The 21950-nt window shown below is 32.3% G+C and overlaps 1 protein-coding gene across 3 annotated transcripts in view; it reads left to right on the top strand.

The window, feature by feature from the left end:
- Window positions 1-21950, top strand: part of EYS (eyes shut homolog) — a 2089174-nt gene that overhangs the window by 230927 nt on the left and 1836297 nt on the right. For all 3 annotated transcript variants that reach the window (XM_033217548.1, XM_033217547.1, XM_033217549.1), the window contains one exon: window positions 596-709. In XM_033217548.1, the coding sequence (XP_033073439.1) occupies window positions 596-709 (114 nt within the window). The remainder of the gene's footprint in view (window positions 1-595; window positions 710-21950) is intronic.

Here is a 21950-nt window from a genome sequence, read left to right as displayed (position 1 = left end):
AATATGCATAGAATGAGCATGTTATGGAAGGCTGTGTTAACCGATGTAGTGGGACCACAATAGTATGTGTAAGTGAGATTTTGAAAATTTACTATGGCAGCAAGTGCAAAGAAGTGTTGAATTTGCAAGTTTGTGCACATATTCTGAGAATCCAGGCAGCCATTTCTCCTTTTGAATTGTTCCCTTGGCTAGGGTATAAGGCTGAGACACAATACACATTTGAATGTGTCACTTTGTAAATTATCATTGCAATACTAACAGTGTATGTTGAAAAACTGGTACTTTTGTGTATTAATATTATCTACCATGAAAACACAATTAAAATTTTAAAATATTACATAAATAAAATAAAGCTCAAATACCACTAGCCAGAAAAAAAAATTTGGATATTATAGTCTGGGGTCAGAAGATAAAAAACTTATGTAAAGTGCCAAAATTAATTTTTATTTCAATTTAAATGCATCATCGTAACATGGTTTCATAACTGAAATTGCATTTGTCAGAATTTGATATTTTCATTATTAAAGAATTGAGGGAAAATTGATGGTTATGATATTGATATGCAATGTAAAAAAACTTTTTTTAATTGTTATAGGAAAGAATTGCTCAGAAATAATTGGCCAGTGTCAACCACATGTCTGTTTCCATGGAAAATGCAGCAATATTACTTCAAATAGTTTCATTTGTGAATGTGATGAACAATTTTCAGGTAAAAAATGCATATATATACATACATATACACAAATAACTTTAATTTTGTCTATGTATTTCAAATTAAATGTGAAATATTTCCTTTATTTTTGAAAAATACAATTTTAGAAGTTATATATACTGAATACTTTTATGGTAAAGTTTAATAAGTCAATTTGGCTAATACAATTAAATCATACTGCTGCTAAATTTTTTATAGCATAAGAAGAATTTGACCAACAGTTCATATGCTTTTCACCATAAAATCACTTACATCTTTCTTCAAACTTGCATTTATGACCAATGAATTTGAAATTGTTCATGTCCTTATTTGGCACTTCTTAACCATGAAATTTTAGATTATGGCCATTTTCACTGAACACATGTTGAGGTTTCTGTTAATTTCTAAAAAAAAGTGTGCTAAAGGAAGATATTATTAAATTTCTTTTTGATATACAATATGCAGATAAAATATATATATTTTTAAATTATACTTTAAGTTCTGGGTTACATGTGAAGGATGTGCAATTTTGTTACATAGGTATGCATGTGCCATGGTGGTTTGCTCATCCATCAACCCATCACCTACCTATATTAGGTATTTCTCCTAATGTAATCCCTCCCCTAACCCCCGACCCCTGACAGGCCCCAGTGTGTGATGTTCCCCTTCCTGTGTCCATGTGTTCTCATTGTTCACCTCTCACTTATGACTGAGAACATCCAGCATTTGGTTTTCTGATCTTGAGATAGTTTGCTGAGATTGATGGTTTCCAGCTTCATCCATGTCCCTGCAAAGGACATAAAATCGTCCTTTTTTTTTTTTTTATGACTGAATAGCATTCCATGGTGTATATGTGCCACATTTTCTTAATCCAGTCTATCATTGATGGACATTTGGGTTGGTTCCAAGTCTTTGCTATTATGAATTGTACTGCAATAAACGTTCATGTGCATGTATCTTTATCATGGGATAATTTATAATCATGTGGGTATATGCCCAGTAATGGGATTGCTGGATCAAATGGTATTTCTAGTTCTGCATCCTTGAGGAATCACCACACTGTCTTCCACAATGGTTGAACTAATTTACACTCCCACAAACAGTGTAAAAGCATTCCTATTTTTCCACAACCTCTCTAGCATCTGTTGTTTCCTGACTTTTTAATGATCACCATTCTAAATGGCATAAGATGGTATCTCGTTGTGGTTTTGATTTACATTTATCTAATGACCAGTGATGATGAGCATGTTTTCATATGTCTGTTGGCTGCATAAATGTATTCTTTTGAGAAGTGTCTATTCATATCCTTTGCTCATTTCTTGATGGGGTTGCTTGCTTTTTTCTTGTAAATTTGTAAGTTATTTATAGATTTTGGATATTAGCCCTTTGTGAGATGAATACATTGCAAAATTTTTCTCCCATTCTCTAGGTTGCCTGTTCACTCTGATGACAATTTTGTTTGCTGTGCAGAAGCTCTTTAGTTTAGTTAGTTTCCATTTGTCAATTTTGGCTTTTTTGTCATTGCTTTTGGTGTTTTAGACATGAGGTCTTTGCCTGTGCCTATGCCTGAATGGTATTCTTCTAGGTTTTTGCCCAGGTTTTCTTCTAGGATTTTTATGATCCTAGGTCTTATGTTTAAGTCTTTGATCCATCTTGAGTTGATTTTTGTGTAAGAAGTAAGGAAGGGGTTCAGTTTCAGTTTTCAGCATGTGGCTAGCCAATTTTTCCAATACCATTTATAAAATAGGGAATCTTTTCCCCATTGCTTGTTTGCGTCAGGTTTGATGAAGATCAGATGGTGATAGATGTGCAGTGTTATTTCTGAGGACTCTGTTCTGTTCCATTGGTGTGTATATCTGTCTTGGTACTAGTACTATACTGTTCTGGTTACTGGAGACTTGTAGTACAATTTGAAGTTAGGTAGCTTGATGCCTCCAGCTTTATTCTTCTTGCCCAGGATTGTCCTGGCTATGTGGGCTCTTTTTTGGTTCCATATGAAGTTTATAGTAGATTTTTCTAATTCTGTGAAGAAAGTCAGTGGTAGCTCAATGGGGATAACATTGAATCTATACTTTGGGCAGTAAGGCCATTTTCATGATATTGATTCTTCCTATCCATGAGCATAGAATGTTTCTCCATTTGTTTGTGTCCTCTCTTATTTCCTTGAGCAGTGGTTTGTAGTTCTCCTTGAGGTGTTCCTTCACAAAATGAAGGCAGAAATAAAGATATTCTTTGAAACCAGTAAGAACAAAGACAAGCGTACCAGAATCGCTGGGACACATTTAAAGCAGTGTGTAGAGGGAAATTTATAGCACTAAATGGCCACAAGAGAAACCAGAAAAGATCTAAAATCGACACCCTAACATCACAGTTAAAAGAACTAGAGGAGCAAGAGCAAACACGTTCAAAAGCTAGCAGAAGGCAAAAAATAACTAAGATCAGAGCAGAACTGAAGGAGATAGAGACACAAAAATCCCTTCAAAAAATCAATGAATCCAGGAGCTGTTTTTTTTTTTTTTGAGAAGATCAACAATATTGATAGAACGCTAAACAGATTACTAAAGAAGAAAAGAGAGAAGAATTAAATAGATGAAATAAAAAATGATAAAGGGGATATCACCACCGATCTCACAGAAATGCAAACTACTGTCAGAGAATACTATAAACATCTCCATGCAAATAAACTGGAAAATATAGAAGAAATGGATAATTTCCTGGACACATACACTCTCCCAAGACTAAACCAGGAAGAAGTTGAATCTCTGAATAGACCAATAACAGGTTCTGAAATTGAGGCAATAATTAACAGTCTACCAACCAAAAAAAGTCCAGGACCAGATGGGTTCACAGCCGAATTCTACCAGAGATACAAAGAGGAGCTGGTACCACTCCTTCTGAAACTATTCCAATCAATACAAAAAGAGGGAGTCTTCCCTAACTCATTTTATGAGGCCAGCATCATCCTGATACCAAAGTCTGACAGAGACACAACATCAGTATCCCTGATGAACATTAATGTGAAAATCTTCAATAAAATATTGGCAAAGCGAACATCAAAAAGCTTATCTACCACGATCAAGTCAGCTTCATACCTGATATGCAAGGCTGATTCAACATATGCAAATCAATAAACGTCATCCATCACATAAACAGAACCAACGACAAAAACCACATGATTATCTCAATAGATGCAGAAAAGGCCTTTGACAAAATTCAACAGCCTTTCATGGTAAAAACTTGCAATAATCTAGGTATCGATGGAACATCTCAAAATAATAAGAGCTATTTATGACAAACCCACAGTCAATATCATACTGAGTGGGCAAAAACTAGAAGCATTCCCTTTGAAAACTGGCACAAGACAGGGATATCCTCTCTCACCACTCCTATTCAACATAGTGTTGGAAGTCCTGGCCAGGGCAGTCAGGCAAGAAAAAGAAATAAAGGATATACAAACAGGAATAAAGGAAGTCAAATTATCTCAGTTTGCAGATGACATGATTGTATATTTAGAAAACCCCATCAACTTAGCCCAAAATCTCCTTAAGCTGATAAGCAACTTCAGCAAAATCTCAGAAAACAAAATCCATTTGCAAAAATCACAAGCATTCCTATACACCAATAACAGACAAACAGATAGCCAAATCATGAGTGAACTCTCATTCACATTTACTACTAAGAGAAAAAAATATCTAGGAATCCAACTTACAAGGGATGCGAAGGACCTCCTCAAGGATGAAATATTTTTATAGGAGTTCTATATTTTACTTATTCAAAATCAGTTTGTTGGATAACATTTTCCAAGATTATCATGAAGTAAATGATTTCTATTTATTATTCTTTAGAATGTTTGGCTAAATTTAGATGCTGCAAAGTTGTCAACCCTCTCAATGTACTTCCATTATGCTCTAGTATGTAAGTTTATCCTTGAAATTTAGGAGCCCCCCTCAAATGCTTCCCACAAATCCACCTATTCCAAAGCACTGTTATAATATTTAAAATCTTGTATACTTTTGAAATCTTATTAAATTTGCTAAATGTCTTTCTTGAGTCATGGAGAAATAAACTTCAGTGTTTTATTTAAAAAGTGCAATTTACTGTAATGTTCAAAAACTGATTTCTTTGGTACTTAAATTATTTTAACTATTTAAATTTTTGAAACTGATTTGAGCAAGATGCAGCTAAATGTAGAGCATTCTGTTACTAAAATGTCAAAGCTTCTCTGCACCCTTAGATTCATTTTCAAAGTCATTCTTTGGAGACTTAAACATTTCTAAAATTTGAATGTTGATGAAAAGAAGCAATAAAAAAGCACATTATGCCATGTTACACTTTTTCAATAGTAGTTTTGTCATGACAAATTAGTTCTGTTACTCTATGAGTATTTAAAATTATTTGTGAATTTTGCAATTACAGTTTTTATTTTAGTTGTGTGAATATCATGACCGATTTGTAACAAAATATGAACTATGTGTGAACTACAATACATTTCCTATATTTTCTGCTCCATACTTTTCTATATTTGATCAAAAAATATATTATGCCACATACTTAACAAAATGTGTATTTAAAATATCACCACAGGAACCAATATCTTTAGTTTAGAATATGTCTTGCAGAATTCACAAATTCCCAGTAGCACTACCAATGCTGTCAGATGTCTTGCCTTTGACAGAATAAACTTGCAAAACTTTATTTTAATGTAATGAATTGGAGGGAAAAAGCAAACCGTTATTGGAATTAACTGATTATCAATTTGAAGTTTCTGCTTTTATTAATATAGTTCTCTTTAAAAAAAAAAAAAATGTTTATTTATTTATTTATTTATTTATTTTCAGACAGAGTCTCACTGTTTCACCGAGGTTGGAGTTCAGTGGTGAATCTCGGCTCACTGCAACCTCCGCCTCCCAAGCTCCAGTGAGTCTCCTGCCTTAGGCTCCCAAGTAGCTGGAATTATAGGCACATGCCACCACAGCCGGCTAATTTTGTATTTTTAGTAGTGACAGGATTTTGCCATGTTGGCCAGGCTGATCTTGAACTTTTGGCCTCAAGTTATCCACTTGCCTTGGCCTCCCAAAGTGGTGAAATTAGAGGATGAGCCACCACGCCCACCTCAAGCTGGCATTTTTTAACTGTAAATGAAATTGTCTACTAGCTAAGCTGATACTTTGATAACTATCACTTTACTTTTTGCATGCACACAGGAACTTGCAATAAAAAATGAGAAAAATAATTTTGGGACAGTCATTTGATCTAAATGAAAAGACGTGCTTCACAGAGTGATCTGTAAGAAGACCTTCTGCTTATGCACCTAAATCATCATCAGAAGACAGTCTTCTAAAATATTTACTAACATTTTAAAAAGTAGATGCTTATGATTACTCAACTAATGTATACATTCTGGTTCCTGTACAGTCAGTAATGTCACTAATAACCTACAGTGGATCATTAATAGTGACACAATCTAGGGGCAACTACATATTCATCATCAATTTTCTAGGGAAACAAATTTGAAGCTTAATTTTATTAAAAAGTAAGTATTAATTGTAGAATAAGAAATGCTCATCAGTGCATAGTAAAATATGTAAATAGTTGTAGATTTATAACAAGGGCTGGCAAATTTTTCTGTAAAGGGTTAGATAGTAAATATTTTAGACTTCTTGAGCCATATGGTCTCTATCATAGTGATTCAACTCTGCTATTGAAGCATGAAAGCAGCCACAGACAAACATAACTGTGAATTTCACTATATCAATAAAACTTTATTTACAAAAGTAGGTGGAAGGTCTTATTCATCTTACAGCTATAGTTACCACTGTTTTTACCATACAATAATTGACCAAACCTCTATAGCAATAAAATACAGGCAATTATCTATAAACCCTATGACAAAACTAGTATCCTCAATTTTCCTCTCATATATAACATAAACATAACTCATAATTTCCTGTGGTTCCTACTGACCAAGCTCACTGGCAGTCCAGAAGCATTGTGCTGGAAGAGTAGCATTATTAGTAACCTTCTCAGCATACCAACTGAAATAAGGAGGAATTACCTACTTTTGTCTGCTTGGGTCTTCAGAGTCCTACAAGCTGTCGTTGAATGACTGATACAATAAAATTTGCGTCTGGAAAGCATTGCAAAAGAGAGGTGGGATATCACTGGTTATATTACCATATTATCCTCATGTGAAAAATAATTTTCTGCTTTTGTATAACTCTATATCTCACACTCTTGGAAAAGAAGATGGCAGAATATAAAATACCAAGTGGTGATTTATCAAACCCATCCCTATTTGTTTTAATGCAACCATAAATAATAGCACTTGGTTAAAACATCCAGGACAAATGGCATTTTAATATTTGTAGAGATCCGAGATACTTCAGCAATATGCTATCTTCTACCCCATGAGCATAAACTGGTGCTATCCTGTGCAAACTAGAATGATTACCCTGTGAAGGTTTGGTAACTATAGTAGGTTTTTTTGTTTTTGTTTTTGTTTTTGTTTTGTTTTTTGCAACATTTTGAGATCTACACACTGTGCCAAAAGTGTATAGGAAGCATCACATTTAAAAGATATATAAAATATGTCTATGTCTATCCATTAGTTATGGCTTAACTGTGTCCCCATCTTGAATTCCCACGTGTTATGGGAGGAATCTGGTAGAAGTAATTGAATCATGGGGGCATGTCTTTCCCGTGCTGTTCTCATGATAGTGAATAAGTCTCATGAGATCTGATGGTTTTAAAAAAACGAGTTCCCCTGCGCAAGCTCTCCTTCTTTGCTTGCTGTAATCCATGTAAGATGTGACTTGCTTCTCCTTGCCTTCCACCACAATTGTGAGGCTTCCACAGCCACGTGGAACTGTAGGTCCATTAAACCTCTTTCTTTTGCAAATTGCCGGTTCTCAAGTATGTCTTCATCAACAGCATGAAAATGAACTAATACATCATCTATCTCTATATTTCATACATATTTTCTTATATTTTATTATTGGTTTCTTAAAAACTTCAGAAACCAATATATGTATATTTTTCCACCATGATCAACTGTGCATATTAATATATATTACTGGATATATGAATCTAGATTCATAATCAATATCATGTTCCAATGAGCCATAGTAAAATTACAGAAAATTAATATTTTTAATGCCTTATCAACCAGTGATTATTATAAAATTAGCCTTTATGTCAAGTTCTCATTTCTCTTGAATTTCATTCCAAACAGAATTTTGGAATTCATATCATTTGGAATATTATAGTTGTCATACCTACAGCAGTTTAATAACCCACATCTAATGCATCCAGACTGCAAATAAGTATGGTGTAGAGTATTCCAATCCTATTTCAAAACTAAAGAGCCCTTATAAAACCAAATTCTTGATTTTTCAGATATCTCCAATATTGTGAAATAGAATATAAATAAGAATCATTAGCCATAAGGTCAAACTTCAATTTCAAACATTACAAAAGTAAAATTAAGAATTAAAATCTAATAGAAAATCACATGAAAATGTATTCTTAATTGTAATCCCAAATTTGAAACATTATGTAAGATTTATGCATCCATTAGAAAGTGATTTATTCAAATTTTATAACTGTAAGATTTATTGCTAAATTTTTAAATGTATGTTTTTGATCAATGCAAGGACATTTCAAAATTATTATGCTATACATTATTAGATAATGACACATTTTCAGATGTGAATTTGATGTAGAAACAGGTGATTGTCAGAAAATAAACTGTTTTTAGTTTGACTAAATTAAAGCTACTATAAACAAATTTAGTTTCAAGATAGGAATGTTTATTTGTAAGGATGTTGGGATGTTTGAACCCAAGATGAGTGATGTTAAAAAGGTTTTGCAATGGCATTCAGTGATGGTAACTTCAGCTACCATTTTGGGCATATAACAAGAGATCCAATCTGACTAGTAGAGAATAGTGTTAGACATTCAGTTAGCAGTTTAAATCAGAGGGTAGACAGAACATTTTCCAATGTAAAGTACATATTTCTCCGTTTGCATAATCCTCACCAGTGGGTAGAATTTATGAAGAATAGAATTTTATTCATTTAAAGAAAAGCAGGCAGGAGCTAAATCAGATATAACTTTTTTCATTATTAATAATTGAACTTTAATCCTATTTTGAAACTCAATTCTGATAGAGGTTGGAAAATTAATCTCTGTCAATTTAACCCTATCTCTAACATAACCCCCTGCCATGTAGAGAATTGAACTAGTCCTTGCTCTCATAAGTGGAATTTTAAAAAATGATGGAGTTACATGAGCTGGTAAGCATACATGTGTAGTCAATGTTAAGGCTTAGTATTTATACAATTTGGAATGATAATTTATGTCAAATGTTTAACACATTTAATAATGTAAATAATTTTTTAGGCATTGAATAGGTGGGAGTTTATATAAGTTTGTTCTGGGTTGCTATTAGTTTTACATTGTCATACTTCATTTTGTAGCATTTTTCTTCTTGATTCTCTAGTCACTATGATAATTACTAGCATTGATAGTGACTGTTCTTTCCAAACACAGTATAATCCACAATAACACAACATTTAAAAGCAGAGGCTCTGTATCGATTACTAACATGAACAATTTCCTTTGCTACCATATTCCATCCAGATAAAGAACTGAATCTTCCTCTGAACCTTCCAATTAATTTCTTCCATTGTGATGAATCCTCCATAGATTTATTGGCAAAACATTATTTCCAAGTGTTCTCCACCCTACTATAAATTTTCTCAAAATAGTTTATGTGTCTACCAACAAGGTTGTGTATACTAAGAACTTAATAAATAGTAATTACTGATAATTATGAGATCTCAAGATGCTAATGAAACTTTAATGCTTGTATTGAGAAATGAGAGTGTAAATTGATTATAAAATGAAAAGACCTGAATGCTCAATAAAGCATATAATTTAGCTAAAGTTATTAAACAGATATATGTATCTACCAATTTGAATTACTTTTTATTGTTCAATGTATAGAACACTTATTTTTTCCTTTTGACTTTTTTTGGTTGACACTTAATAATTACATTTATAGGGTACAGAGTGATATTTTGATATATCTATACAATATGTAAGGATCAAATCAGAGTAATTAATATATCCATCACTTCAAACATTTATCATTTCTTTGTGTTGTGAACATTCAGAATACTCCCTTCTAGCTTTTTGAAAATATATAGTAAATTACGGTTAACCACATTCACCTTACAGTGTTGTAGAACACCATGAATCATTCCTTCTATCTAACTATAATTTTGTATCCATTAACCAAACTGTCCCCATCCTCCTTTTCTCTACCCTTTCCAGCATCTAATACTCACAATTGTACTCACTACTTCCATGAGCTCAAATTTTATTTAGTTCGCCCTTATGAGTGAGAACATGCAGTGTTTCTCTTTCTGAGCCTGACTTATTTCGCTAAATATAATATCCTATAGGTTTATCCATGTTGCCAGGAATGACAGGATTCCATTCTTTTTATGACCGAATAGCATATCATTGTGTATATAGACCACATTTTCTTTATCCAAGCATCTCTCGATGGACATCTAGATTGATTCCACATATTGACTATTATGAATAATGCTATAATAAATATGCGGGTTCAGCTATCCCTTCAGTATACTAATTTCATGTCCTTTGGTTATTTTTAACTACTATTTAATATGCACCTTTCTTTTTATCAGAAAGTCCATAAAGTAGTAAATAAAATAGTTAATCTCATCTCTATTTTACCATTTGAGGAAATGGCAGAAATATAATTTGGAATTATTTGAGTCCAATGATTTGATCTTAAACCAATATAATATTTTGCTTCTCTGGTTTATTCATGAAAATGTCAACGAGATATTTAATAATGTGGTATTATCTGTGTATATTCATTATAAGGCCCATAATATCCTGTAGTCATTGAAAGCCAGTATGGTTCATTCACTCTGCCATTTTTAAGTTGTCTTTTTATTAGTGATATGTAGAAAAGCTGTATATGTCCTGGATAGAAGTCACTTGTCATGTATGCATATCATACAAATAATTTTTTTCTGACTCTGACTTACCTTTTAATCAATTAATTAATTAATTAGAAATGAAGTCTTGCTCTGTCACCAGGCTGGAGTGCAGTGGCATGATCTCAGCTCACTTCAACCTGTGCCTCCTGTTTCAAGCGATTCTCCTGCCTCAGCCTCCCAAGTAGTTGGGACTACAGGCATGTGCCACCAGGCCCAACTAATTTTTGTTGTTGTTGTTGTTGTTGTTGTTGTTGTATTTTTAGTAGAGACAGGATTTCACCATGCTGGCTAGGATGTTCTCAATCTCCTGACCTCGTGATCCACCCGCCTTGGACTCCCCAAGTGCTAGGATTACAGGCGGGAGCCACCACCGCATCCAGCCTACTTAAAATTTTTTTTCCATGTACTTTGATGAGCAAAAGTTTTCAACGTTAATAAAATAAATTCATCATTTAAAAACACATTTTGTATGTTTTTTGCCTTCTTTAGGAAACATTTGCATGTTCCAGAATCCCAAAGAATTTCTCCAATGTGTTCTTCTAGAAGACTTACAGTTTTAGCCTTCTGTTTAGATTTATAATCCACTCAGTTAATTTTTGCATTTCATAGAAGGTTGGTTCGATTTTTTAATATATAGAAATACAGTTCAGCACCATGTGGCACTTTTCTTTTACCCATAGATTTGCTTGGCATCTTATCATAAATAAATTAAACATATATGTGTATATGTCTAGTTCTGTAATCTCTATTCTATTCTATTGGTCTATTTTTCTTTCCTTAGCCAATACTACTGTTTCTTGATTAGTGTGTATTTATATCAAAACTTGAGGTTCTATAAAACAAATCCTCCAGTTTCTTAGTCTTTATTGAGATTGTTCTGACTATTCTAGATCCTTTGCATATACATATAAGTCTTAGAATCCACTTGTCAATTTATTTTAAAACTTCTACCAGAATTTTAATTCAACCTTTTTGATATTTGCCAAATATATGCCAAGGAGTTATTTGCCAAAATGTCTCTTTCCTTTCCTTGTACAGTTACATGTATGGTAGACTCAGAATTCTCCTACTGGTCACTGAGGCTCTGTTCATTTTAGTTCAGCCATTTGTGGTCCTCTCACTGTTCTTCAGATTAGGTGATTTCTTTGGATAAATGTTTGAGTTTACTCATGCATTCTGCTTTTGCCTGGTTTTGTTCATTCTTAAAGGACTTTGTGCAGATTTCCGTGTGTTTTTGTACATAATTTTTGTAGTTTTCAGTGACAGAGTTCATCTGAAAAAAGCTATGCCACCAACAGAATAGCAAATTTCCATGTGGCCTTCTCTCTCTCTTTTTCTTTTTAATTTTCAGAACTTTTCTGTGTTTTCAGTGAAACAAGCAATTCTTCAGTGATTCTAAACAGGGCCCTTTCAAGTAGAAACAGTAATTTGGGACATTTAACTAAAATCAATTATGTAAAATTAGTCATAAAGATCAATTTCTTGTAAAGTGGTCCTGACTTCACTATAATTTGGTAATTGTTTAAAAATGAAATTCACTAATATAAATAAGGAAACCAGTAAATGGAGCACTGTCAAGAGGGTGAATTTAAGGGGAAAGAGAATTAAGTAGCATTTTTCATGTGCTTTTCTTAAGACTAAATGAACCAATTCATGTAAAATACTTGGTAAGCATTTAAATAACTTTAGCTTTTGCTACTTTTGTTATTGTTTGGCATAACAACTTCTCAGTCAATTTTTTTCCACCATTTTGTGAATACAGTCGAATTCAGTATCCTTTTTATGGCATTCAGGTGTTTATGTAATTTATGTCTATCTACTTTTATAAGCATTTTTCAATATTTTCTTAACCAATCATTTGCTCTAATCAACTAGTCTTAGTGATTGTATTATGAACAAGCCATATACACTCATGTTTTCTCTGCTGTCACTCATATTTTGTATCTTCTCTAGAATAAAGTCTCTCTTCTTCTCCTTCACTTCTGCAAATATCCACTTCCTTTACTCCTCCTACTGATTTGCAAAGTTCTTGACAGCAAAGCATGTGATCGATTCAAATTTACGGCCCTCTTTTCTAGCACATATAAGGTATTGAATAAATGTTTGAAAATGAGGAGAGTACAAGATGTGGGGATGTTCTTAATCTTAAAAGAAGTTCAAAGTATTATCATTCTCTTATGACAGACATATTTGAAAATAGGTATGACATAATTTTTTTAGTCTGAAATCACAGAGTTATATTTGAGTATTGTACATTCTTATTGCCATGTGTAGAACAAAAAGAATCACAGCTTTCTCTCCATGTTTTATTAACACAGAGAAAAAAGATTGAAAAATATATCGTTTCTCAAAAATGAAATGTATGATTTGCTACAAATCGCCATATGGAAAATGTGATACCTGCTTATTTTTGACTCAGAGTGTATTTAATTTTTATACTAACTGAAAATTACATGATTGCTTTCTTTGTTTTAAAAGTGAAAAAAAATGTAATAACTGCTTTTAGTCTTGTAGTATTGAATGCATCAATTGGCTCCCCTTGTAGAATGTTGAATTGGCTATCACTGGTGACAGATGTTCTATACATCGCAGTAATACTGCTTATATAATTGTGATAATTTTCCACTTCTAATTTGTCATTTTTAGTGATTTAAAAATCACTTGATGGCTGCCTGAAAAATGACTGACGTTTTTCCTATATTAAGTAATTTCTGCTGGTAAAGTGCAAGTCTTTTAATGAGTTCTTGAATTCTGTTAAAGTCTGCATATTTTCAATCTTTGTTCAACTAAACAGGTGTGACAATTTATAGAACTCCATGTAGAAACATCTCTCTAATTATTCCATCTTGGGACTTAGAAATGTGTTTTATGAGGAAATGCCATAAGCTTATTTTTTAGATACAGGAACATTTCTGAACATATGGCTTCAACTTTTATTTAGTACAAAAACTTGAAAATGAAAATCTAGAAAGTTAAATTTACAAGGCATTTTACCTTTTCTCTGTGGGTAACCTTATTATTGTATCTTGTCTGTGATAGTGATATTACAGTTTCAGAAGCTGGCTATAAAAGCACAATACCGTAATTATTAAAGTGTCATCATCTTTTCAATAGATATCGTACTGGATTTCTTAGAATGTTGATTTGATTTGTGTGAATAAAAATTCTAAATTTTTACAACCTACTTCATCATGTTCAGGCTTACTTTAATAACCCAATCAAATTCTTATTGTATAGGTTTAAAAGCAATTTTAGGTTGGGCACTGTGGCTCATATTTTCTCCCTGACAAAATGTTATTTAAATAATTGCTCTTAAGAGGTGTTATACTTGTATAATGAAGAATATCATTGAGATAGTGAGAAATACAGAGTGAACATCACTTTTGGCTTACTGAAATCATGTAATCGGTTCTGTAATATTCCTTATTTATTATTTTCTGAGTCTAAGATTTTAAAAATGGAATAAATTTAATTACTCCATGAAGAGAAAGCTGGGAAAAGTTCTATGTCTCTCTTTCTCTCTCTCTCTCTCTCTCTCTCTCTCTCTGTCTCTGTCTGTCAGGGGGTATAAAAATTAATAAAATGAGTATATACTTTAGGTAAGGTAAAAAAGTATGTCAGATGATTTTTATTTCAGTTAATTTAAAATAGTTATTGACCAACGACTTTCTGATTAAATCTCAGATGTTAATTTTAAAATGGTGCCTTCTTATACTTTTTAGAATATTTTCATAGAAAAGTAATTATCTGGCTACTTATCATTAACTAAATATAAAATTATTTTCAAATAGATATCCTTGACCACACAGAATTTCATTAGTATAGCATTATGTGTAAATTTATCCTATAATTTTGAATTTTCAGTTTATTTTAAAATTTTGAAATATTGTTAATAAACTCATTGTTCCACTGGGTATATATAAAGACCAGTGCTAGAAAGATTCAATAAAACTATTATTGAATAAATGAAAAGCAGTAGTTCTTTTATCTCACCTAATATAGTTTGTTTTTATGACCCAAAACCAAGAACTACTTGTATATTTTTAGTGTTTTGAACTCTATACAATGTTTTCATACAAAGATGGTGTTCAATAATTTTAACTATGAGAAAATAAATACAATAACCATTAAGTACTATATATATGTGTGTGTGTGTGTGTGTATGTGTGTGTGTGTGTATAGACAGTTGGACTAGGAAGTGGTTACTTTTCCCAAAAGAGACACTATAATTTTCTCAGTAAATTTATTTTGAATGCTGATAAAACACTTTTGTCTGAAAAAAATCTGACTTTTATCAAGAGCTGAAATTCTAGGATTTTAGTCTATATTGCACAAGCATATTTTTTCTCTATGTCTTTGATCTATGTTCTTCTTATCCTCAGCCAAAATGCAAGTCTCTCTGGTTTTGACATTCTCAGCAGCTCTCATTTCTTTCTTAACTTTTCCCCCTCTGTTGTTCACATCTAGTTCTTTCAGCACTTTTAGTTCTTAGTGCTCTTTCATCTTCACTACTCAAAGTTTTTACTGGTCATCTATTTCTGTGTAATAAACTAACCCTAAATTAAGTAGTTTAAATCAATAACAACACTTATTTTTGTAAATCAGCAATTTTATTTTGATTTTGCTCTGATCATTGTCATTGGGGTGGGTATTGCAAAGACTGGGTACTAGAATTATCTAAAGATTGCTTCCTCACAAATCTGGAAGTTGATGCCAGCCATTGGCTTAGATGTTAGCTGATGCCATCTGTTAGAAGACTTATATACCGACTTTCTACATGGCATTGGCTTCCTTATACATGGTACTAAATTCCACAATAAGCTTCAATAGAAACAGTGAGCTGTATTAACTCTTATGACTTATCCTCAGAAATCATACACTGTCATTCTCTGTATATTATATTTTCTGAGGATTTTATAGAAGCCCATTTAGGATAAAGGGGTGGAGAAAGGTCTGGAAGATCAATTTTGGTTGGAAATTTTGCTGAAGCAATTTTTGATAGTCTACCACATGGCACATTCTTTTTTCCTCTTTCTGCAGCTTGCTATAGAATGATAGAAAGCTATGAATTTTACCATGTACCATTCCCCATGGGGGTCATTATTACTTCCTCTAAGTTAACAATTGCATTTATTAAACTATTGCTTTAGACATGTTATTCAAAATCTGCTCCTTCTTTGAGCTTCATGTCACCTTATATCAGCTTCACTACTGCTTTTAGCTTTGTCTTTTACTGTCTTCTTGGTTTCTCCTCATTAATTGATGGATACACCTACTTGATAGCCTTTCTTTTCACATACAAAGCTTGTCATCTGTATTTTAAAATCTTACTTCAAAATTTTTGATCTCCTAAACTGCAAGGAAAATCACAACCACTTTAATGTAACAACTCATCCACAAAAATGCCAAGAACCCCATCATTACTCTAAAAAACACCGGGCCTTGGACCTTGTTATCCTTCCAGTTCTCTCACTTTCTGAATTATTCTACATTTCCTTTTTTTTTTTTTCTTGAGACACAAATCCCATAACCAACAGTGTTATTTTTCCTGTGGAGGAAATTTTATTTTCTGGAAAAATATTTCATTTTAAGTTCAAGGACTTCAATGTCACCCCATGCCTGCTGTTTATTAATCTTGTCCAAAGCATTTAACTTTTCTGAAGCTAATTTTTTTTCATGTGCAGTAGTTGGGTAAAAAACAAGAGCATTATTCTGAAGTTTAGTTAGATCTTGTATCTAAAATATAAATATTGTGCTTAGCCTCTAGATAGTACTAAATTATTAATTATTGGTTTTCTCTTGCATGTTTGTACTTTCATAACTAACCAAAATCCAGGTATCACAGTTACTGACCACAGTTGTTGGAAATCCCAACATTTTTTAAAGCTTTAAAAATACAGTGACCTATAATCTCAGAACTACTGCCGATACATTATTTCCATCTTTTCTTAGGTATTGACACAGTAACCTCTTTAATTGTTTATTGCTTCTTTTTCAAATTCTGCAAGATTTTTGGGTTTGTTTGCTTTTGGTTTAATTTATCTTTCCTAAAGTTTCCCTTACTCCATCCTCATCAAGGAGATTGTTTTTATCTCCTACACAGAAATGACATATCAACTTTATTATTTATCAATTTATTCTTAACCATACAGTTGCTTACCTTTTTTCTCTAGTTTCATTTGCTTGGATCTGTCTACATACAGTAATAACATTCTGACCTGAATTTCTCTCCTTACCGATAGCCTAATGTAATATATTCACATGAATTTAGCACCATTGGATTCATTGTTTGCTATATATTTTTTAATGTCTAAGAACCAGGGACTTAATTCCATTAGATTACTTGATAGAAGTAGACTACCTATGAGGGTAAATTATTTCATTTCATTAAACCAGTGCCATTGCTTATGAAAGCATAACCTAGGGACCCTAGGAGTTTGGACCCAGGGAAAATTATTTAGATTGTTAGCACACAAGAGAGGATATACCAAATAAGAGCACATTCTTTAAAAAAAAAAAAAAAAAAAAAAACTGTAAGTCTTTGGAGAGAAACAATTTTATAAAGTCAATATTTACAAGAACGAACCTAGGAATTAGGTAAGAAAAATAGTGAGTTTTAAATAAAATATACCTAAATACATAAACCAGTTAATGAGATGGAGTGATGGCTCTCAAATACAGAAATATAAATTGTTTAGTGTTTGACTTCCTCTCATTTGAACTTTATCTCATCTGTAAATTTTTCCTGTCAGTAAAATCACATTTTTGTACAAATAAGACACTTTATATTTCTGTTTGTGTGCTATATGACTGAATCCTATACTCTAGTGAATTCCAAATAATTTGTAAGTCATAATGAAGAGTTGTTCAAGAAATTCAAGGCATATTATTCAAAAGCTCATCAAATTTGTAACTGTTTACATTACAAAATTTTTAAGTTAAATTTGTTCCACAAACTTTTCCATAAGAATATGTATCTGACATTTTAATGATAGTGTAGATATGGAAAATATAATTCGCAAAATAATTATAAAACATCTCCCACTTTGTTATCATCCTAACATACTGCCTTCTAAGAGAAAACATGAATCTGCCAAACATATCCATATTCTTCCATGATGGTTATGTTTACTAGACATAAATGGCATTCAGACTTACAAAATATTTTGTTTTCATTACATTTCATCTTCAACATTGGTACACACTTCTTTATATGGATCTTCCAACTCTATGATTTTCTTTTTGAGAAATAATTAAACAAATACATATTCCAGTGCATCACATGATCCCCTTCAAAGTGCGTGGAAACTGACAATATGATGTTAGTTTGTGTCCAAAATATATGTATTGTTTATTCAGGCACTGAGTAATGTGAATTAAAGTGAGATGAACAAATGCAATCATCTTCATATAGACTATATATAGAAGAGTTTAACAGCATAAGACATAACATAATCTAACCAAATTTCTTCTCCCATTTAGGTTCTATATTTAGTTTTTAAATATGTCTCATTTAAAGCTATAATGCCATGAAAATGTTATTTAATATAGTTTAACATGACAATACCATGTTATCTTAAGGTTAAAATATCTTAAATATTTTATTAGAAATAGAATAGTAATGGTAATTTACATAATCACATGATTTCTATTGTGACCAAGAATACAAATAATTATGTTTCATATAAGAGAAAATATTAGTCAACTAATATTATTTACCATAACATTTATTTTACAGTAAGGAATATTTCTCTTTCTAATGGCTCTGGATACAGAGGTAATGAGATCATATTCTGAATTTTCAATTACATCAACATAAATTACAATGATATCAAAGTAAGAGCTAGTGAAAAGCTGGTTGTGATATGCTAAGCAAGTTGTCCAAGATCTGAAAATCACTGATTTTACTCTCTTGTACTAGTATAATATACAATCCCAGCATTCATTGTCATTTATCTTTGTGTTATTAGTTGATTTTATAAACTTGTTTTTGTTTTTGTTTGTTTGTTTGTTTGTCTTTGTTTTTGTTTTTGAAACAGGGTCTCACTTTGTTGCCCAGGCTAGAGTGCAGTGGCGTGATCTCAGCTCACGGCAGCCTCAACCTCCTGGGCTCAAGTAATCCTCCCACTTCAGCCACTGAGTAGCTGGGACCACAGGCACAATTTTTTTTTTGTAAAGAATTTTTTTTTTTTTTTTTTTTTGTAAAGATGAGGTCTCACTATGTTGCCCAGGCTGGTGCTTTTGTAAACATTCTATGGCATCTTTTTTTGGTTTTTGTTTTTGTTTGTTTATTTGTTTGTTTGTTTTTTGAGACGGAGTCACGCTCTGTCACCCAGGCTGAAGTGCAGTGGCACAATCTCAGCTCACTGCAACCTCTGCCTCCTGGGTTCAAGTGATTCTCCTGCCTCGGCCTCCAAAGTAGTTGGGATTACAGGTACGTGCCACCATGCCCAGCTAATTTTTGTACTGTTAGTAGAGACAGGGTTTCACTATATTGAACAGGCTGGCCTGGAACTCCTGACCTGATGATCTGCCCTCCTCACCTCCCAAGACATCCTTTTTTTTATAGCTTCACCTCTGATTTTAGAACTAAACAGTATATCCACATCCATCTTCTTAAGTGGATTTGGCATGTAGGTAACAACTTCTCTTCTTGGTATTACACTTAACAACTTACAAATTAATGTGAATGACATGTCAAATTCGAGAGATTTACAGTTAGCTCTCTTTGATTTGATTATAGTACTAACATAAATATCAGTTTTATACCAGCTTGGTTACTTAAATATTACAAATTATTTTCATGTCTTTGGACTAGCTAACACAGTGCTTGCCATATGTAATAATTTAAAGTTTAAATGTGATATCTATTATATAGCATGGTTAGTGACAATATATTGTATTCTTGATTAATGAATATTACTTTTAATGCAAAAATATTAGAATGTTTATTTAGATTGGTCAGGCTATATCAAGGACATCTAGCTTCATAAATTTTAAAACCAATCTAATATATTAAATTAAAATTGAAATTAATTAAAAATAATAACAAGTTCTATTTATTGAGTACTTGCTACATATTAGGCAATGTGTTCATTGTATTTTATGCACTATTTACATTTACTCTTCAGAATGATACCAAATAGTATTTGCCACCTTACTTCCCATTGCACCCATTGATTAGAGAAAAGAAAGCTCAGAAGGCTCTCAAGAGTTTTAAAATTTCTAAAGTCTATACCTTATTAGTGATAAAAGGAAGGTTTTTAAACATTAATGACATCAGCAGGTTTTTCTCCTTCATTCTCAGTCGGAGACAGTATTTTAATTGCTGGCATATACTCTTGCTTGCTATCGGCTCTTTAAAGTAAGCACATTTTAAGGAAGATGGTATTACCATAAAGTCTTCGAGAAACATCCTTTTCCTGAGAAAGTATTATTTTGTATCTAATCTCTAATATACACAATTTTAAAAAGCCATACATAAAATTTAAAATGCCATGTGGAGGAAGCTTGTGCATTTTTCTTTGATGTGATTTTAAGTCACAGTGCAATCTGGCAATTGCTATACTTAGGCTAAAGCTAGGGACTTAAAATCTTTGGAAATTTACTTACATCATTTCCTCAGCAGATGCTTGGCAGAATAGATGCCTATGTATAGCTGAGGAAGAAAGTTTTTTGAGGATAGTGAGAGATTTGTTGAAGTTTGAATTCCTCTGGCTTTTTGTGACTAAAAAAAAAAAAAAAAAAAAAAAAAGAGCTGAATGGTATTCACCAGTATTAATGGCAAAATGTCCCCTTTTCTTGAAAAATATAAATTTTAAAGAAAATTCAAGAAATAAAAAATACAGAGAAGAATAATTTTAAAAGAAAAACAACATTTGATTTTCATGAAGTTCATGTGACTCATAGATGTGAAGGTGTATATATTTTCTTTCATACTTTGAGTTTTGATCCTATTTTTAGATTCACTGACTTAAAATATTTGATAAAAGAATATATGAAAACATTATGTCCTTGAAATTTTTAATGGAAAAGAAATACATATCTATGTATATTTGCTAGATGGAAAATGCAATCTAGTAATTTTTATGAAGATTTTTAATGAAGATTCAAAAGTATAACTGAAAGAATTTCACTGAAATTTTTTTTTTGAAAACTCACTCTGTTTGAACTACTCATGACATTATATGTCAAAAAAATTGGTTGTTACCTTACTTCTTCCAATTTAATGATTAACAAAGTTTATGAACTCATAAAATTTGATGTATTATATAATGTCGCTAGAATTGGCAAATACAAATGGGAAAAGTCCAGTTAAATTTGAATTTCAGAAAAGGAATGGATATATTATTATATCTCATATCTTGAATGGGAAATACTTATACTAGAAAATATTATTCTATCAGAAATTCAAATTTAATAGTGTATGATATGTATTATCTGCCAACCCTAGAAGCAAAATTGAACTTTGATTTTATTTCTTCTTTGCTTCAGAGAAAATTTAATTAGATCAAAGAAGTAAAGAAAAGTATTTAAGTAGAGAACACATAAAATGTTAAAAAGAGTGAAATATTCCTGATACCATATCTCATAGAATCTTAAAGTTTTAACATCTGCGAAAGACATTAAAGATATCCTTCACAGAAGTGAATAAGACATTTCTTTGGAAGAGAATAGAGTTTCAGTTTTGGTTTGTTTTTCTTGAAATGTAATAATCACCAGAACTGAAATTGCTCTCTCAGAATTCTTCTTCTATTGGGCTTCCATAGAACTTAACACTACTTTGCAATCATAGGTATATCAAAGTATAGGTTTGGCCGGGCACAGTGGCTCAAGCCTGTAATCCCAGCACTTTGGGAGGCCGAGACGGGCGGATCACGAGGTCAGGCGTTTGAGACCATCCTGGCTAACACGGTGAAACCCCGTCTCTACTGAAAAATACAAAAAAGCTAGCCGGGTGAGGTGGCGGGCGCCTGTAGTCCCAGCTACTCGGGAGGCTGAGGCAGGAGAATGGCGTAAACCCGGGAGGCGGAGCTTGCAGTGAGCTGAGATCCGGCCACTGCACTCCAGCCCAGGCGACAGAGCAAGACTCCGTCTCAAAAAAAAAAAAAAGTTTAGGTTTTTTATTTGTGATTTCCTTAATAGGTAACCTTTGTCCGAATTAACCAAAGGCACCCAAATACTTCAAAGGACTCTGGAATACAGAAGGGTCATAATGAAAA

Source organism: Trachypithecus francoisi, unplaced genomic scaffold, assembly GCF_009764315.1.
Source record: "Trachypithecus francoisi isolate TF-2019V2 unplaced genomic scaffold, Tfra_2.0 Lachesis_group10, whole genome shotgun sequence".
In the NCBI taxonomy this organism is placed as follows: Eukaryota; Metazoa; Chordata; class Mammalia; order Primates; family Cercopithecidae; genus Trachypithecus; species Trachypithecus francoisi.
Note: the sequence above shows the minus strand (reverse complement) of the source record. Positions and strands in the feature narration are given on the sequence as shown.